The sequence below is a fragment of the Vanacampus margaritifer genome, chromosome 16 (genome assembly GCF_051991255.1).
Source record: "Vanacampus margaritifer isolate UIUO_Vmar chromosome 16, RoL_Vmar_1.0, whole genome shotgun sequence".
Taxonomy (NCBI): Eukaryota; Metazoa; Chordata; class Actinopteri; order Syngnathiformes; family Syngnathidae; genus Vanacampus; species Vanacampus margaritifer.
Genome location: NC_135447.1, coordinates 14,399,842 through 14,420,619, shown reverse-complemented (window position 1 = coordinate 14,420,619; position 20,778 = coordinate 14,399,842). Strand labels below are relative to the sequence as shown.

At 38.5% G+C, this 20,778-nt stretch overlaps 1 protein-coding gene across 4 annotated transcripts in view; it reads right to left on the bottom strand.

The window, feature by feature from the left end:
* med13a (mediator complex subunit 13a) overlaps positions 1-20,778 on the bottom strand; it is a 113,962-nt gene that overhangs the window by 7,001 nt on the left and 86,183 nt on the right. For 2 of the 4 annotated variants that reach the window (XM_077546572.1, XM_077546574.1), the window contains exons 12-24: positions 20,463-20,493; positions 18,204-18,325; positions 17,997-18,087; positions 17,529-17,740; positions 16,449-16,645; positions 10,467-11,386; positions 9,269-9,436; positions 8,779-9,002; positions 5,813-6,002; positions 5,234-5,606; positions 4,915-5,152; positions 3,369-3,560; positions 2,280-2,503 (exon numbers count right to left, since the gene is read on the bottom strand). In XM_077546572.1, the coding sequence (XP_077402698.1) occupies positions 2,280-2,503; positions 3,369-3,560; positions 4,915-5,152; positions 5,234-5,606; positions 5,813-6,002; positions 8,779-9,002; positions 9,269-9,436; positions 10,467-11,386; positions 16,449-16,645; positions 17,529-17,740; positions 17,997-18,087; positions 18,204-18,325; positions 20,463-20,493 (3,182 nt within the window). The remainder of the gene's footprint in view (positions 1-2,279; positions 2,504-3,368; positions 3,561-4,914; positions 5,153-5,233; positions 5,607-5,812; positions 6,003-8,778; positions 9,003-9,268; positions 9,437-10,466; positions 11,387-16,448; positions 16,646-17,528; positions 17,741-17,996; positions 18,088-18,203; positions 18,326-20,462; positions 20,494-20,778) is intronic. The other 2 variants (XM_077546573.1, XM_077546575.1) reach the window with 1 other exon arrangement.

The following is a 20,778-nucleotide window of genomic DNA, read 5'->3' as shown; positions in this document are numbered from 1 at the left end:
TATGCGTGGAGTCATTTTTCAGCCTTCATCAATGTGTCAAGCTCGAGTACAAAACCAGCAGTTTTAGTCAAAAGTCATACTTCTCGGGAATACGTGCTGTAAGCTTGATTGATAGGTATGTGCTCTATACCTCGGGGGGAAAAAAACACTCTATAAACAGTTGGGTGAAAAATAACCCAACTATGGGTCAAAAAATTTATCAAAATGGACCGATCCAATTTATGGGTCAATTTGACTCAACTTTCTGGGTTGTTTTATACAAAATGACCCAATTTTTTGACCCAAGTAAAGGATCTGACCAATATTTAGGAGTTGTTTTAAAACACTAAAAGATCAATTTCTTGACTCAAAGTTGATTCAAATTGACCCCTAAATTGGATTGGTCCATTTTTGACCCAAAATTTAGTTACTTTTGAACGAACTGTTTTTAAGAGTGAATGCTCCTTTGACAACTAGTTTGAAGGAATTGATTGAAGGATAGTCACAATATTCATATAAGATTGGCAATATGATAGTTAGAAACAATGAAAGTGAATATTGAGGGTTTGAATAGAATATGAAGGTTTTGCTCAAAAGTTGCGAATCTAGCGATAGACGTGATATGATTTTTTTTTTTCAGGGCCAATACTGATTACTACTAGTCAAGGAGCCCGATAAGAACAGATATTTGTAGTTGATATTCACTAAAAGGGAAAATAACTCTAACTCTTAACTTTGTATAAATGTTTTAAGCATATATTTATTGATTTTTTTTTTTTTTTACATTTGCAATATGTAAAATTATTATTATTATTATTTTAGCTCTTTTACTGCCAAACGTTAGCCAAAAAACAACCCCTACAATGCCAGCCGATTTCGAGCATTTTCACTCATCCTTCAAGGCAAACGGAATATTGTGTGCTATGACTACATAAACGTGGTGGATACAATATGAACGATTGGCTTCCATTCTTTCATTAGAAAAAAAAGTATGTTTCTTTTCTACCTTATTCCGTTCTTTAGTAATCACTTTTTGAAAATAGGTAATTTGAGTGACATCAAGCGAAAATGGAAATAATAAGGAGAAAACAAGCTTTTTGTGAAAAGATAAATTTGCTGCACAACAGTGCAGTGCAGATACCAGTTACTGTTTGAGTTGTCACTGATACGATACAAAGTACTGATAGTACCAGTATTTGTGGTACATAAAACTTCACCAAAAACAATGACAGATAATTTTAAAGACGACCCATATATTCAAATGTAGCATTTTTTTCATAGAATTGCATGACGTTAATGGCAATTTTCTGTTCTTCTAATTTCTAGTTCCTGGTCGTAGTCAAATAAGGCCAGGTATCGGACTGATACTGATACCTGGTGTCGATACTCACTAATAAACTAATCCCTAGTTATCAGCATGTCTTTTTCTACAGTAAATAAAGTTTTCCAAATTCTCCAAACATCTGAAATGTTAATATTGACACTTATTTTAATATTAATATCAAACAAAAACAGAAGGTGCAGAGAGTTCCCAGGGTCAGCAGCATATCTTATAGAGTTCACTGAATTTTAAATAAATAGTATCCCTGAAGTTAACAAAGATTTAAATTGTTCCTTTATCGGCCGTCAGATATATAAAGATGCCGAAATTCATCAAAATGCTGAATATCAGCACTGATAATCGGCCCGGCTCGACAGTAGGGATGTAATGACAAAACGTCACAATATGATAAATATCCCAATGTGAACCTCACAATACGATAATTATCATGATATTGTGGTGAGGTTGGCGTTCCATAAAAAGCTCACAATACGGTACACTCACTGTATTATAAAAAAATAAAATAATTGCTCAGAAACCCCCCCACAATATTGTGTTTTTGTACATAATATAAATAAATAATAATAATAAATAAATAGGCTTGGCCATGTCATGTCACATGTCATTGTCACGTGCTCCTATTGGCTCAGTGGCGCAAAGCATCATGGTCTATGCGGTTCACAATGCTGTGTTCGACTGAACCGGCTGAAAAGTCATGTTTTTCAACAGAGATGTTGAAAAATATTTGCTGGTATGACTGATTAATGGGACTGATAACCGCAGCAGTGGCCAAAACATTCCAGATTAAAATTAAACTGCACTAATAAACTACCACCAGAGGGCGCTAGAACAGCACAAATGGAACACAACCTGATCTTTTTAACATGTGCTGCTTTTAATATCGTGACGATGATATGATGGAAATTTTAATATTGCGATATTGCTGTTATAGCTACATCCCAACTGACAGTGGTCGTACCTGTTGGGCACATCGATGTTGATGATGCAGGTCTCCAGAAGTTCCCCATACTGGTCAGTGCATGTGGCTAGGAGCCAGCGCTGGTCACGAGACAGACAGTATCCCACGAACAGCACGTTGTATTTCTGTGATGCCTCCCCGAACGTCTCCCCAAGCTCGGTCTGCTTGTCCTTAACTGGCGCAAGGATGAATGGAGGTGTGTACAGACGTACACACTCCGGTCTCTGCACAAAGGCAAAATATTTCATCAGTCAACTTGAGGATATTTTGCAACTGGCAGCAGGAAATAGAGACAACATTAAGAACAAAATGGTCACTGCATCCCATTCATGTCGCATTGTTTTCAAGCAAGGCAGCTCAAGCTTTGCAAGTGCATTAAGGTGAAAATGTAGCAGTGGTTACAAGGAAATAAGTTAACCGAATTGGAGCCTGAATTAAAGTGCTCCTTTGTTTAAAGCTGGAATCAAGACCCCATTTAGGAGTTCTTGTGTAGCTAGCCAAGCAGATAATAGAAAGAAAACTCTGGAGTAGCACAAGGTTAAAAGTTAGCTCTGTCTTGTTCTAACAAATAAAAATGATGTTGAGCTCAAAATATATATATTTTTGTCTGAGGGACTTCCCATGGATTGGGTGAAAGGATCATTTTAGGTCAGGTCATGTCTTCAGAGAATGGAAAAGAACAACAAACCACAACCATTGCAGCCATAAAGTTAGTCTCAATCCATTTGCTGGTTATCATGACAGTGAGATAACTTTATTTACAACCATAATGAACATAGGTGGCAAATCCAGGTCCAGAAAATAAAAACCCTGCCACAGTTTGGCTTTAGCCATTGATGCTAGCTAGCTAGCTGGCTCCCTAGCGGGTAAACGAGCACTATGGGAGCTAGCTAAAAACCCTGCCACAGTTTGGCTTTAGCCATTGATGCTAGCTAGCTAGCTAGCTCCTCCCTAGCTAGCACCTGGGGCTAAAGCCAAACTGTAGCAGGGTTTTTACTTTCTGGACCTGGATTTGCCACCTCTGTTAATGAAATAATATTGGTACAGTAAAATAAATAAAATAAACTGCTGAAAATAATTGTATTTTACCTCTGAGCTTTTAAGTGCTGTCTCGATGGCTAAGCCTGGGCCAAAGCCTGTCAGCGACTTGACATTGGTGGAAATGGGCAAAGGCCGCCTGCACTGAGCAAAGACGGAGAACGCTAAAGACTTGAGGTGCTGAACATAGATATGGCGGTCTTCACCTCTCACAGGTTGAAGCAGGTACTGGCAGGGGACAATCTGAAAGATTAAAAAAAAAAAGATTAGGACAGAGGGCATCAAAACAATGCTTTATACTTTATTATTTAAAATAGGGATTTACCCATACTTTTAAATTATTGTGAACAGTAAATTTCAATACTTTTTTTTAAAGGCCTTTAAGTAAAAAAATGTTTTCACCATAATTAAAATGTAATTTTTACATGAATTTATGTTAAAAAGAATGATTAATGGTTTTAGGAATCAATATTGGGCTATAAAAAGGAAAATCAATTAAAATTGATTAAACTCTACTAACAAATGTGTTTTCATGTGGAAAGAGATTCTTCTTAAATGCTGCTTCATGTGAAACGTAGATGGATATCCCGATATTGATTCATAAAACCATTAATTAATCATTTTAATGTCTTTTCCCCATAAATTCATGAGAACATTTAATTTTAAAGGCCTAAATGTTTTTGTATGTAGTTTTTTTTTTATTCTTGCAATTTATTGTTATATTTTCGTACATTTAAAAATAGACTTGCAAAATAGACTAGATATGACTTGCATTTAATACAATTCAGAATCTTTTTAATTTATATAGAATCGTTTTCATTTATATTTACAATCATTGAATTACAATTTTTAAAATAGCATTTTCATATCCCCCTTGCTGATGTCAATGTTAGTGTAACACTTATAGGGTTATGACACGTTACTTTCATTTAAAAAAATAACTAAATCATTTGACCTTACTGCCTCTGCATAATTTAAATAGGATTATTATTATTTTGTTTTTAACTCATTCACTCCCAGCAGACATTTTCGCTGAAGCAACCCCCTTTGCTCCCGGCTGTTTTACTGGATTTTGACTGATTTCGCAAGGCCCACAGAATATTCTGTTCTATTGCTATAAAAATATGCTGATGGGACCTACCAAAGAAGTTTCTTCTTTCATCAGGAAAAAAAGTATATCTCTATCGGTTTTCGTTTTGCAGAAATTAGCATTAGAATACAGCTAAGTTTCATCATTATTCACAAATCTGTTTAAAACAGATTTTGTAATAACTACCATTGCTTCATGCATTCTCTTCAGTTCAGAGGCTGCATTAAAGCGTTCTGTATGCACTAGCATAAAAAACAAAAAACACATAAAAAACATATAAATACGTCTTTGGGAGCATGGTAATATTTAAAATGGAAAGTATTTATAAATTTTGGAGAGTAGTCCAACCACAAGGCCACCAGAGAGCGGCTGATACTGTTATCGATACCCGGTATTGGCAATTGTCCATGCCTATTGAATGAAAAATGTAATCATGACTATTTCTGATGCATTGTTTTGGAGTCGAGAACTAAGTCATCACACAAGATGAACAGGAATCTGACGCACCTGTACAAAAATGGAATTGCGGATATGCGCTGGAAGCAACTGAAGCATCTCAAGGTAGCAGCGTAACAAACCAAGCGTCCACACACTGGAGTGGGCCGTCGCCGGCCCTGACCCAGGGCCGCCTTCCGAATCCTCATAGCTGAAAGGATCCACCATGTAAACAACGATGGCTGGTGGATAGGTGATGGCGTGGGAGTCACCATCTGTGGGTACGCCGACCTTGTCACGTTCCAAAGTGCTGTGGGCATCACACAAATTCATTTCACTAGACAAATCTACTTTTTGAATATTGCAGATCAGCTTTTGGGGCACGCCATACCTTTCTGGGGGCTCTGTGGGGTTCTGGCTGTTTGAGTTGTCCCCTGAGGTGCTTGTATTCTGGGTTCCCGCCTGCTGTCCCAGTTGTCCACTCTGAGGGCCCCCTCCCTGGCTTTGGCTGCCCATGGTTCCAAAGGGAGAAAAGGAGCTTGCCTTGGCAGACTGCACCCCGCTGCTAGGCTGTCCAGATGATGTCACCAGGCTGTTGGATGATACAGAGCCGCCGTTGCTGTTGGGGACCGAGGAGCCGTGCATTGCACCCTGCTGGCCAGCTGAGCTGGAGGCGGATCCCGTGAGGGGCGCCGATGATGATGACGGGGGACTTCGTTGCGTGAGGAGTGAACTATCCAATGGTTGTGATGCGAGGTACGGAGCTAAAATGCGAAAGATAGATATATTACTAGATGAATAACATTGCCAGCATTCCTCCACTCAACACTCTGCTTTCATATTTTTCACATATTCAATTCGCCGAGGCTTTCTTGCTAGTCTTTTTTGCAACAACAAGAGCGTGGGGTCAAGAGTGGAAATGTCAGAATAAAAAGAACAGCTGAAGCCAAGAACAAAAGGCAAACCTCACCGAGGTTGTGGCGGCACACTTGTGCATAGAGTTTGAGCTTAGTGAAGGCGTCGTTGTTGCTGCTGGCAGCCTTGAGGAACCAGTCGCTGACCGGCTGATCCGCAAGGCTTTTAGCTCCGCTGCCACCGACAAGCACTATTCCATCAGGGTAGCCTTTGGATATGGGCCGATGCTGGCCAAGTCGACACGACTGTGGAAAAATACAGGAGGATGAGAACAGCAAGATTAACAAGATAAAGAAAAATTGAGCGTAAGTGAAGTTATTACAAGGAAACTAGGCCAAACTTGCACAGATATTCTATGTTGAAAATTTAGTTAACATATAAATATTGCATAATGATCAGTGTACAGATATTAATAATGGTAGAGTATCTTCTAGTAGTCCAATGGGAGTCATGTTAAATTGGAACATGGTTTCTGCAGGCTACAGTAGGCCTAATTTAATGCTGTTTTAAACCTGTTTTTAATGCAACTTAAAACAAATTAAAACAAACACACACGCACACACACATAGTAGATTAGAGCTGTCAAAATTAATCTCCAAGTAATCGATTATCAATTATTTGACAACTATTTTAATAATCGTGTAATCTTTTGGATCGTCCAAATCATCTGATTTCAGCATATCAACAGTAATTGTTCACTTATTTCTGTTGTCATTCATTAAAGAAGACTGATTATCTTCTGTGGTTAATCAAAAGAAGACATTTGCAAACATCTGTTTTAGTTTAGAAAACAATGGCCGAATCGGTAACATAGTACAACATCAATCCCCCCCCCCCCTTTTTTTTTTAAATCACTATACGAATACAAAGTACAAAATAAACATCAATCCACTGGTTAAGAAACAGAAGTCAGGGAAAAATGCTTTTGTAGTACACTTCAATGCAAAATTAAAATGAATCAGTCGATTAATCGAGTCAATAATCAATAGATTAATCGATTCTAAATATTCGCTAGTGACTGAACTAATATAGATACATACATATTTGCATAATGTTTATATATTAGAGCTGTCAGTTGATTACAATTTTAAATCACAATCACATTATTTCCATAGTTAACTTGTGATTAATCGCAAATTAATCACACATTACATCTGTTGTAAATATACAATAAAATATTTTTTTTCTCAAGTTTTTCATACTCTTCTCAACGAACACATAACTGAACAAATATTACCAAATACAAATGTGGTCATATCTTCACTGATACAGTAGTTTTATAGTACGTAAGTAAACAATTATTTGAAGTTAAACAGATATACTAGTGTACAAAGTGTAAAACACTGAGCCATCCCTTTGTGTTGAGGTAATATTCTGCCACTAGGTGGGATTAGTGATTTATGTTGAACGTTGGTGACAGGAACAGTACGTTTTTCTGTAGAAGGATCATCATCATTACTGCTTCTTCTGGCACATGCAAGTTGCTGCAGTCTGTTGCTTAAAAAGCTAAACAGTGCTGTCACTGAATGTGCAGCATGCTGTGACATGTGTTGGTCATGAGGTAGAGCTGGCACTCATCCAATATTTCTCCGCAGTCCATAAAATGGATGATGCCATCATTGTGTGAAGGAAGCTGCACTTGATCTTTGTAGGTAAAGGTAAAGGTATTATATAATCTTATTTGTGTAAACCTTCTGTGTTAACGGTTAATAGTAGAGTCGATTTAAATACTCTAATTCTGCTTCTGATTAACTGTCAAATTATGAATTTGAATGTATTATTCATCTGTGGAAAATGCTAAAACTTTCCATGATGTAGACAAGGTTAAATTAATTATATGGGTCGTGTTCTGATTTGGAAAGCAACCTTGGGTTTGTCAGCACCCTACTAGCAAGACAGCTACAAACAAATTCTGTTCAGTTAACTCAATCTTGTAGCTACTGTTAAAAATTGTGACCTTCTTTAAAGCCAAACTCGCCTTTGAAACTCTATTTTGAGACCTTGTTTATTTTAAAACCTGTGGGAAAATATTCTGACAGCTGAATTTTTCAACTCAATGTTGTAACAACTGTTATAAATTGTGACCGATTGGAAGCCAAACTTCTCCTTTGAAACCTATCCTGTTTTAAAACTTGAGATCACGCATTCTGCTGAATGTTTCAACTCAATTTTGTAAGAACTGTTAAAAATCGGGACCTTGTTATGAAGCCAAACTTTGAAACCTTCCTACTTTGAAACCTTCCCATTTTAAAACCTGAGGTCACAAATTACAGCTGAACTTTTTTTAAATTAAGTGCTAAAAATTGGGACCTTGTTTGAAAGCCAAACTAAACATGAGGTCACACATTCTGACCTTTTTAATTCAATTTGGTTAGAACTGTTAAATATTTTGGGACTTTGTATGAAAGACAAACTTTTCTTTGAAACCCTATTTTCAAACCTTTCCTGTTTTAAAACCTGAGGTCACACATTTTGACAGCTGATTTTTTTTTTTAAATTCAATTTTGTTAGAACTGTTAAATATTCTGGGACCTTATTTGGAAGCCAAACTGTTTGTTGAAACCCTATTTTCAAACCTTTCCTGTTTTAAAACCTGAGGTCACACATTCTGACAGCTGAATTTTTTTATTCAATTTTGTAACGATTGTTAAAAATCTGAATCTTGTTTAGAAACCAGACTCTCCATTGAAACCCTACTTTCAAACCTTTCCTGTTTTAAAACCTGACACATTCTGACAGCTGAATTTTTTTGATTCAATTTTGTAACAATTGTTAAAAATCTGAATCTTGTTTAGAAACCAGACTCTCCATTGAAACCCTACTTTCAAACCTTTCCTGTTTTAAAACCTGACACATTCTGACAGCTGAATTTTTTTGATTCAATTTTGGAACCGTTAAAAATAGAGTGTGACATTTTGGGGTCAGGCCTGTGCATATTTCATTACTGTACAACAGTTAAACCAGTTAAGGAACACAAACATTTGCCCAGTGCAAACACTGAAGCATTTCATCTTTCTCTACCTCATAGACAGCTGTGAGGTCCCTGAAGAGGCTCTTTGCACCGCTGAGCAGAGCCTCGTTGTCAGGACACACCACCAAATACCCGACGTCCCTCTGCGTGCCAAAGGGATCTAGCAGCAGCTTCTCCCAGTAGGGTAAACCAAAGGGAGACAGCACCACAAAGTCATACTCATAACCCACTAGGAAGGTGGGGATGGGCAGTGGCTCAGGGGACTCATCTGTGCCTGCGAGAGCCAAACGGAAGAGGAGAGCGGATCACACAAAGAGAAAAACCCACCTGTGACAATTTAGCTGCTTTCTTTCTTTTTAAATAGATTAGATGTGAAGGTTGGTTGCAACGAGCAGAGGCACAGTTGATTCAGTCTCACGCAACAACATCAAGTTATGTTACATGACAATTCTTCTTAACATGAATTTAACATATACACATATAACCCCTGTAACTTTTTCCAGTAACAACTGCAACTCATCATCACATTGACCGATTTACCGTATGAGCCCCGCCCAGCCATCTTGTGAAACTGCTGCCAGGTGAGTGGGCCCTGAACACCCCAGGACCGCACAGTCCTTTTCTTCTGGATGGCATCTTGGAGCACAGGCTGGAGGGACATCAATACTCGAAGCACGTCCTGAGAGCACAGAGCACTCACGTCCACTGCTGGAGTACAGAGGAATAAAGGCATTAACTATTAAAAGACAGGACAGAAAATTAAGTACGGTATGTATGTGTTGCTATAGGCCTGTATAATCAAGAAAACTGACCTGGTAAAAAGATAGATGGAAAATAGCAGTTTGTACAGGCAGGTGCATTTGAGTCTACATTTGTAGATATTATTTGTGGTGTGGCGCAGGGGGCATTTCTGGGACCTAAATTATCTATACTATATATATATATAAATTACATGTGTAATGTTTCCAATATTTCGAATGGTGTGGTTTTTGCTGATGATACGAGTGTTTTCTGTACTGGGAAAAACCTTCAGCAGGTGCTGGGGGTTGTTTCTAGAGAGTTGGAAAAGCTCCAGTTGTGGTTTGCTGTAAATAAATTATCATTCAAGGAAGGAATATTTCACTTTTTTAGCCCTTTTCAGCAGTAAAAAGTTATTATTTGTCTAAAATTCATTTGATATTTTTTTTTATTTTTCACATTCAATTACTACCTTTAAACACACATTTTGCCACTTGTTGTCGACTGAAAATGACTAATATAAAAAGCTCATTTAATTAATTTTATTTTAAACCACTTTAGAATAAGATGATTTATTTCCCTTTTTTGAACTTTGAACATTTATTTTCAACAATATACTATGTTTCAAATTAACCCTACACCAATGATTATAACTCCCTGTTTTTAAATTTAAAAGTTCAGTGAACATTTATTGCTAGTTATATGTCCTGTTTCAAATTAAACCAAAGACATGTTTAAGAATCTTGAAATTTTAATGAAAAATACAAATAAGAAAGGCAGATTTGTTTACTAAATGTAAATGTAAAAAAAGAATGTCAGGCTAAAATAAATGGTCGGCCCACCACATTTTCACCTTACCAAATCTGGCCTTCTTTGCAAAACGTTTGGATGCCCCTGTTCAAAGGTCATGTGCTGCAGTTGTTTTCGAGGTTTCCTCCAACAAAGCTCAACTCAACTGTTGACTAAAATAAACAAAATTCCCAATTGACATCTGTCTTACCATTTTGTTTGGACCAGTGGTGTAGACAAGTGCTTTTGACCAGCGCCTCGTCCACCTTTCCACCTGACATGTTGTCCATAAACTGCCTGCCGTGCTCCAGGGCCATGTAGCAGTCGCTGTGAAAATCCCTCTCCTCCACCCTAACACACGGTGACACAGGGCCGCCCTTCACTCCACGCGTCGCTACGTCATCCAGGCCAGAAATGGGTGAAAAAGGGTTGGTACACTGGTCCTGCAGTAGCAGAATCAGTTCATCCGGGACCCGGTCTCCCCTCCCAACACTGGTTCTATCCAGCGAGGAGAGCCGTAGCTCCTCAAAGCGCCTTTCCGCCTCGCGGCTGCCGTCCAAGCCGCGGCCGATGATGTCCAGCTCGTCCTCGAGGAAAAGGCCTGAGCCGTTGCCGTACCGCCTGTTGACCACGGCACTGAAACCACAGCTGCAGGCTTCCTGGGCCTCACTGATGGGGTCGCTGAGGTATACGCCGACGTCTGCTCCTTTGATGTTCATGTTGCATACGCAGATGCAACAGCTGTCAAAGTTGCAGTCCTTGAAGAGGTTCATGACCGACTCAGAGAGAATCAGAGTGACATAGAGGCTGTGAGCCTCTGGGATGGAAGGAACGGTAGCCGGCTCCACTGAGTTGAGCGGCCGGCAGGTGGAGGGGGTGGAGGCTGGTGAGTACAAGTCCGAGTTCTCGTACTTGAGTGAGCCCTGGACGCTGGAGGGGGCTCGAGGAGTGCGAGGAGTGCGCGGCGTACGTGGGGTAGGGGCTGAAAAACGCGGCGTGGCGGGGGAAGGAAGGATGCCAGTGCCGCTGTTACTTGGTGGAGCGCTGTTGGACATGAAGGGTGTGTGAGTTTGCGGGGTGTACGTCTGGTTGTAGTCCTGGTCCATAGTGCTGCCCACACTTGGGATATTGCTGGGAGACGAGACAAACAATCACATTTAAAAAAAAGACGCTATTAACAAATGAAGATGTTGTTTCGGATGTGTATACAGAGACTACACTAATCCAATATTTATACAACTAAAACATTTCTAATGTAATGAATTGATGGAGTTTAACCGCCTTCAAATAATGTATAAAGCCCATTATGAAATTTTACCAGTTAACATACAAATAACATTTTAAATAAAAGGGAAAGTCAGTACAAATTAAGAAGAGCAGACATTTTTTCCAAACCTAAATATAGAAAAAAACAAAAAGAACGATGTATTTCAATTCAAGGTGTCAGTTTGTGGACCAATCTGGATTGTAAAACAAAATCTTCTCATCTAATCTGTATTTTTTTTTAAATGTATGAAAGCACAATTACTAGAAAAATATATATAGCACAAGGACATGCTGTTGAATTAGTTTATAGAATTGTTACATTGAAAGCGTCTTGACCGCTCGCTGCCATTAATTTTGTGTTGATTTTTTTTAATCAAGGGCAGATATAACAAGTTTTTACATCTTTCTGTCCCCTTTCATTTATTTTATTTTAAAAAGTGAAATCTTTTTTTTAATTGGATCGAACTTTTCTATGAAAGTTAAAACTGTTTGTTTTTAAGAAAGTGGAAGATTCAAAAGTAATCCAAGTTAATGATATTTATACATTATATTGACATTGCTTTAGTATCACATCAATGTCTACTTATAATCCATGTTTTAAAGATGACCCACAAATGTGGAGTATATTACAAACGATAAGACCAATATCGAACAACAAGAATTTGCCTGTTCTCGGATTTCAAGCTTGCAATTGCTTCGAGTTCAAGACCCAACTAGCCATACATATTGTGTTTTACAACAGCACACTGTAATTCTACAGGCATGAAATAAATAAGCCCGACATCAGTCGTGCAATCAGTGGACACACCGACAACTACAGAAGTCGCAAAACAACAAACAAAGAAAAAAAATGCCCCCAAAATATGTTCTGAGAGAGAAGTTCTATAAACATTTCCTCAAGTGCCCCTCTGAGGTAAGGCTTATTTTTAGGCTGGCGACCAACAGTGAGGAAGCAGTTAAGAGAGTGAGGGAGCTCATTGTTTCCCCCAGCTGTATGTAAGCAACAACACCTGGCACCGGTCCATTGCAAGGAAGTCACAGCATTACGGCAGCCAGGGCACGTTCATGACGGGACGTGATCTCAAAGAAAGCACCGACACATTGTTACAAGATTGTTAGGTATGATTATTTGGATATTGGCCAAGTTGTTCCAAGTGCCGACATTTTTCCCTCCCTGCACAGCTCAGCCTAGAAGCCCAATACAGGGGATCCTTGGTTTACAATGGTAGCGAGATATTTCAAGGTTAATAAACACCACAAAATTAACGACAGTAATTTCAGGACTATAAGCCGCGCTAGCTAAATTTGGGGAATACTCGAGTTTGTTACACATATAAGCCGCACCTGACTGTAAGCCGCAGGTGTTTTAATGATACCGCACCGGTAAATAAGGGTTCCCGCTACTTTCTTTTCCATAATGAGGGTGAAAATTGTCTCGCTCTTGTTCTGTCTCTCCTACTGTATTTGGGCTCACTTGGTTTGTTTTGCTCTGACTGACGCTCTTGCATTTCTTTTATAGTGCACCCCCTCATGGCCTGGTGGATAAGCTGCACTATGGTATTAGCCGCATGGTTGAATACAAGTGAAAAAAGTAGCGGCTTATAGTCCAGAAATGACTGTAATTTACATAAGAATACGTTGTCAGGAATGGAGGACCTAAACTGCCAAAATTAAAAATAAATAAATGACTACATAAATAAATAAAATGAAATTAAAAAATAAAAGTGAAATTAAAAACAGGTATAAAAAATATGATTCAAAAATTAAATACAAAAACATTAATATAAATGGAAATAAAAACAACAAAAAATACCAAGACATACTTAGGACTGCCCCTTCATTTAAATAACATTTCAACCTCACAGAGTGTCTGTGGGAGGAAAGTGTTTTTATTTATTGATTGATATTTAATTCTATTTATATATTTATTTTTGTATTTATTTCAACATTAATTTGTATTTTTTAGAATCTTGTTTTTTTATTTTAATTTTTTAAAGTTTACTTTTATTTGAGTATAATTTTTGAATTTGTTTAATTTTTTACTTTTATTCATTCATTCATTTATTTATTTAGTCATTTATTTATTTTTTATTTTGGCAGTTTTGGTCCTCTATATTCAGGCAGCACAAGAAGGCACACTCATTCAATGCCGCACTTAATATGGTTACCCTTTTTGTAATCAGTCCTGCTCCATGGCATTGTTTTATTTGCGCTAACCTTGTTTATAAATATCAACAGGTTCTATACTTACAATACATAATAGTTAATACTGTTTGTTCAAAACAGAGCTGTGATAAGATCAGTGATTTGGGTGATCTAGTTCGAGCACAAACTACTGTTTTTGAGTTGGTAAATCCTGTGTTCCCTGATTAAACATTAAAAGGTAAACACAGTATTGGTTTACAACAAGCAGCAAAACATGTTCAGAACAAAACAAGGTACTTCTGTTAAATATGTGGTGGACGTGCAGCGGTTTTCAAATGTTGGCACGTAGAAATGCAGCTAAGAGAGGCAGTGTGACCAACACTACATAAACTCCAAGCTGTTGGCGTTCTAGTCTATTGAACTACTCCAGTGAGAAACACCTTTTCATAACATTTTACTAAGATCCTTGCAGTACCTGAGGCGGTTTTGCTTGGGGAAATTGAACAGTGTTCATAGGGAAGTGTCCTTGGAGAGACTTAATGTGTGACAACCTAAACAAATGCAAATTGCACCGCAACACAACGCGTATTGCATGGGACAAATGAGCAATTAACATTCAATCCCGCACTATAGCATTTATAAAAATTCTGCGTGAGTCTCTATTTTGGATCAGCCAGCGTGGTAAAAGGAAAAAAAAGATATTTTCTGATGAGCTGATAATATGAATCTGGTGTTGGAAGAGGGAAACATCCAAAACTGGCTAGTTGCCCTCGAGGACCGGAGTTGGTGACCCCTGGCATAGACCTTCTTTTCATCGTATTTATTAAAACATGCATGTGCATGGTTCTGCTTTGGTGAATCTCAATCATAGACTATTGTCACTAGGGCAGTTATTTGGAAATAGGGATGATTGCGGGGGAACAGATGGCAGCAGCTTGAGTCACAACGATGCTTCACTGGCTGGGTGAGTCAATATGAGCAGTGACTAAAGTGACATGAGCGTTTTAGATCTATCAAACAGACATCACTGCCCATTTGAGGACTGTGAAGCTAATCTATTAGTGTGAGATGTGAATAACAATATACTGTAGCTGAGTGTTCCTCAGATGACTGAGAAGGTCAATTTGATTAAGATTAATCTAACCTAATTCACTTTCTCTGTGTATGTATGCAATTATTCAGGTATGCATGCAAGTATGACATGAACCCAAGAAAAACCTTTTACAAGCAGTGGCATATTTTTGAGGGGCTTGACACACGGAAAATGTAGGCTGCTCTTTTATGTGCAATATTAAACTCCATAAATCTATAACAAAACAAAAGATGGGTTTAAAAAAATGAATAATATATATTAAATTGAATTTCCTTTTCAAGCCTGATATCGATTCATAAAACCATGAATCGATTATTTTATCTCATTCACTCCCAGCCATTTTCACTGAAGCAACCCCCTTTCGCTCTCGGCTCTATTACTGGATTTGGAAGGCCCACAGAATATCGTGTTCTTTAGCTATAAAAACATGGGACCTACCAAAAGAAAGATTAGAGTCTTCTTTCACCTGGGGAAAAAGTATATTTGTATCTGTTTCCGTTTAGTAGCAATATAGCTAAGTTTCATCATTGTATGTTGCAGCTGTATCAAAGCCTTCTGTATGCTCTAGCATTAAAAACAACAACAACATAAAAGCCTATAAATACGTTTTTGGGACCATAGCAATATTTAAAATAAAACGTTTTTATATGCTTTTGGGAGCAAATGAGTTAATATCCCCCCCCCCCCCCCCCCCAAAAAAAAAAAAATCATTAGCAAATAGACTTTTCGGTGCCAAATTTATTTTTGAAATTTCCTGTTCATATGAATTTAAAAGTATTTTCCTACATTTATGAAAGACCTGACTTATTGTACTTTAAGACAATTCAGAATCTTTTTCATTTGTATTTACGATTATTGTATTAGAATTATGAAAATATTTTCATCTGATCCTTGCTGATGTCAATGTTCGTGTAACACTTTAAGTGATTATAACACGTGTTACTTTCATTAATAAACTAAATAATTTAACCGGCTATTGCCTCCGCAAAATTTAGTTTGAAATTTAATATTTCTGGAGTTTTTATCATTTCCTTGAAATTTAAGAAGTATTGATGTTCCATGATTATTCAATATTGGATTGAACTCAAGAGAATCAAATAAAAAAAAAGGAAAAGAAACCGAACTCTCGTGAATCGAAATCGAATCGATTGAAGAAATTTGAATCTATACCCAGCCCTACTATAAACCCCAAAATTCTTTCCAAAAACATTGATAACATTAAATACGCGTTTTTCATGAAAAGCAGGGTTGCTGATAAAGACACACACAAAAAATAGACTGAATCCTTTCTTCTGTATGGGTTTAAAATATCCATCCATTCATTTTCTTTACCGCTTGTCCTCACAAGGGTCGCGGGGGTCGCTGGAGCTTATCCCAGCTGGCTTCGGGCAGTAGGAGGAGTACACCCTCAACTGGTTGCCAGCCAATCGCAGGGCACACAGAGACAAACAACCATCCCCACTCACAATCACACCTATGGACAATTTGGAGTGTACAATTAACCTGCCGCGAATGTCTTTGGAAATGTGGGAGGAAACCGGAGTACCCGGAGAAAACCCACGCAAGCACGGGAAGAACATGCAAACTCCACCCAAGAAGGCTGAAGCCTGGACTCGATCTCACGTCCTCTGCACTGACTCGGCTTAAAACATATATATAAAAATGTGAAATCAAACGCAATTGCTCTACCTGTCTTTGTTGAGGATGGACATGACAGGCATGGGATTGAGCATCTCCCTGCCCATGGCCCAGCTTAGTCTGTAGATGCAATCCTCTGGTAGTTTAATGGGCGGGAGACAGTGGCTGGGTAATGACTTCAATGGCGCAAACATGGAGCAGCCCACAAACGCCTGGCAAAGTTCTGACTTGTACACAAATGAATAGTCCTGCAAAACAGACACAATATTAATTTATTAACTTGCAGTGGAAGTCAACTTCATATCAGTCTCTTCTAGAATTGAAAAGTAAATCAAGACCGCATGGGAATAAACATATTTGTTGACCTAAAGTTTTAACATTAGTTATTAATTTGCTCGCCATATTTTTGAGTTACACTGAATCGTGTTTGACTGCACTGGCCACTCGCTCTAATTTTGTATGTATGAGCCCTGTGATTGGCTGGCAAAAGTCTGTATCATGTGTAATGCATAGGGGTGCACCGATCACAATTTTCTGGCCGATCACGGATCCCCGATCTTTTAAAAAGTCTGACCTGCCGATCCTGATTTTTGCCGATACCAATTTTTTTCATTACAAGCAACATATACCTTCAGTGTTCCAATCTTATCCAATATCGGTGAAATAATACAAATGGGTTGTTTTAACTGCACATGAAGTAGTTTTCTCAAATAAAATAAAAAATCCTATTCGTCATCTCAGCAGCAGAACAGGACAGTGGCTGACTTTTTCAGACCTCTGAGGAGGGAGATGAGATTAGTGGAAAAAAGTCAGTTTATTTTTAAGGGATCGGCCGGTCACCGATCTTGCAAAATTAAGGAAATCGGGGCCGATAAATCGGCAGGCCGATCGATCGATGCACCCCTAGTAATGTAGAATATATAAATGTATGTATGAGTGGATCTATAACCTAAACATCTTAAAGGTATTTTGTCACTATGCAACTATGTTCTTAATTACTATGAATTATGGAACGCTGCGAGATCTACTCAAAGAATGACATCACTTGCTCAAATAGCAAATATGTTTCATTAGTTCAGCCAGTTGTCACTTCCTAAGCAATTTCATAAAACAAACTTCCTGAAGACTCACCTTGATCTCAGAAGGCTTTGGGCTGCAGAAATTTTCGTCCACCTCGATCTTGAAGTGACCCCCCAGAGATGACGTTCCATCCAGTGTGGACATGCCAGGAGGTGGCTCCATGCTGCCATACTCTTTGCTACACATGTTCATGGGTGAGTAGCCCATAATGTGCTGCTCAAGGGAGGGAGGCGTGGGGAACATCTGGTGCAGGTCTGCTGAGCCTGGGAGGACGCAGTAAACACAGTACAGTTACTATATGATAAGAAATGCCTTGATTGTGAAAGTTCCCTTCCCTTCAGCTATGCTTTCATATCATCTAGTAAACCATGTGCAAGGTAATGTGAGTTGGACAGATTTTTGAAAGTTTAGTTAAAAAAAAAAACACACGATTTATGATCCAAGCCAATATGTCAATGAGTCTTCGTCTTACAGTGAAGGTGCGTACATTTTGATATCTAATATAGAAGAGATACTTACTAATGCAGGATACTGGGTCCAAAGTAGATGGCTTTGGTTCCTTGTTGCCAAATTTATCATCTGTTCCATTTACGGGCCGTCTGGAACCAGGCTGTAGACAAGAAAAAAAGCATTGTAGCACCTCAGTAGCAGGCAAAAATACTTTCCAAACTCACTGTGGCTGCCACAAAAACAGAGAGTTACAAATAAAGACACTGTGTAACTAACCCCCAGTTCGTCTTCATCTGAGTTGAAAAGGTTGTCAAGGTCATTGATGGAAACGACCAGGTCGGTCTCATGGATCAGGCTTGTGGAGGCTATGCGGTTGTTAGCGCCTGCTCGCTGAGGATCTGCAGGCAAACATTTGCGACTTAAAAATTAAAAAGCTAGGTTCTACGGAAAAGGATAAGGGCCAATGAAGAGAATAAAAAAAGGTTGGCAGAATTCTGACTTCTATTCTGACTTTAATCTTTATCTTTATCTAATCTCTTAAACTTTATTTCAAAGTGAGAATTCTGACTTTAAAATCAGAATCCTCACTTGAAGTCAGAATTGCGAGAATAAAGTCAGAATCCTGCCAACCTTTTTTCTCAGAATTATGACTATTCTATTCTGACTTTAATCTGAGAATTCTCATTTAATTCCGATTTTAATCTCAGAATTCTCACTTTAAAGTCACAATTCTGACTGTAAAGTTAGAATCCTTCCAACCTTTTTTTTTCTCTTCACTGGCCCTAATCCTCTTTCGTAAAGTTGAAAATGTAAATAGCAAAAAAAAAAAAAATTCCAAGTGATTATTTGTGCTATCTTTAACTCTTTCACTGCCAGACGTTTTCAGAAACGGGTTGTCGCCAGTGCCAGCCGATTTAAGCATTTTGACTGATCTTTCAAGGTCCACAGAAAATGTTGTGTTTGGACTATGGAAACACACATACTACCAAATGAAAGATTGGACTCTCATCTTTCATCAGAAAAAAAAGTTTGTTTCTACCTTATTTCATTCTTCAGTAATCAACAATAGAAAATGGTTAGTTTCACCGAAATTCTCTGTTTTGAAACAAAAAGCGGAGAAAACAAGCTTTTTGTGAAACGATGTTATTTCATGCACTCTAGTGAATTCTACACTTCTTATTGTCCATGAATGATGCCACAAACACCTAAATAGTGCTTTACTTCTGTAAAACGCTTTCACCAACAATGAAAAAGTGTTTTTTGATTGCAAAATACGTTTATTTCCATTCAACAGTGTAACAATTTGACAAAACAATTTCGCAAACCATTTACAAATGTGTGCAACTGTGGTACTACTTACAATTATGTGGATGTTTCAAATACAGTTTTTCTTTTTATAACGCTCCCCTGCGTGCAAGGAGATGCCGCTGGGCTCGCACAACAGTTTACTTTCACTTTGTCCGTTTCGCGTGCAAACGTTACACTTTCTTGACTGCCTTTTTTTCCGGGGAATAAAAAGCAAGTAGCAGACTGTACACACTCCTCCGATGAATATGCATTGGACTCGGGGCACTCTTCGTCGTCCGATGGAACGTCCGCCTGTGCGTGCTCGGTTGTGCTGCGTGTTACGACGCCGTCATAGCCGCCGCGTCAGCGGTTCCAATTTCGCCGTCAAGCTCGGATTTACCTTCCTCATCATCGATGATGATCATCGTCGTCATCAATGTGCTCTTTTAGCGTTGGTCGATGCCTTTCGTCTTGTAAGTGTAGAGCTGCTTGCAACCGCTCGCTGCTTGCAACCGCTCGCCTCCTCGGCCATCTAGCTCCGCCCGCCTAACGTGTTCTACTGCCGCGTCAATGCTTTCCATCCACGGAGTCACCATCATCATCATAATCATTGATGATGATCATCGTCGTCATCAATGTGCTCTTTTAGCGTTTGGTCTTTGAAAAAAACGGCTCGGGCGTGAGCTCCTCGCAACCGGTCGCCATTTTTCCTTTGTTTTCCATTCTGATCTCCTGCTTGACGCACTAGCTCCGTCTCTACTGACGCCCACCCGATCTTGCCAAAAGAGAGTCATCGCTGCCCTCTAGGGGCCAAAAATAGTCTTTAGGCACAACAGACCTAATTGAAACTTTCACCACAGATGCGGAAGGGTTCCCTCTACCCGTTTCAAAAAAAAAAAAATTAAAAAAAATTGGATGACGTCTTTTGACGTCATTGGCAGCCCTCCGTAGGTTTTTACTTGACGTCTTTAAACGTCAGTGGCAGTGAAAGAGTTAAGGTCAGGTTTGAATTGAAAAGAATATGCATTTTTCCCTTATTTTTACGAATAAGTAAAGGCCATATACATAACAATGAACATACTGAAATGACACTGCCAAGTTGCATTCCTCAGATGTGAATAGAAAGCAAGATGTGGTGTTATTTAAAGATTTTGAGGTCGCCCCGGTGATTATGTGTCCGTGTAACAGCAGCCAAGTCATGCACATAAAAAACAAGGATTCTCAGGGAAAAATAAAAATCAGCCTTACCATCTGATGTACCCGATCCTCCGTCTTCACCCTGTAAGTAAGTAAGTGAAAACACAAAAGGTTAGTGGGAGGCAATAAATAGAGTTTAGTGTTCAATTAAACCGTAAACAGGGCACATGCTACATACAGTTACTGTACATTTTTTTGTACAGTAATATGAAACCAATGCCACATTTGATAGTAAATCATTGGCCATAATCCAAAATACACAAAACATGCTATCGAGAGATCGCGAAACACATTTCATTTACCAAGTGGTTTTCTTTTCAAAATCAATCCATACTCTAATAAAATCAGATCAAGAATAAATGCTATA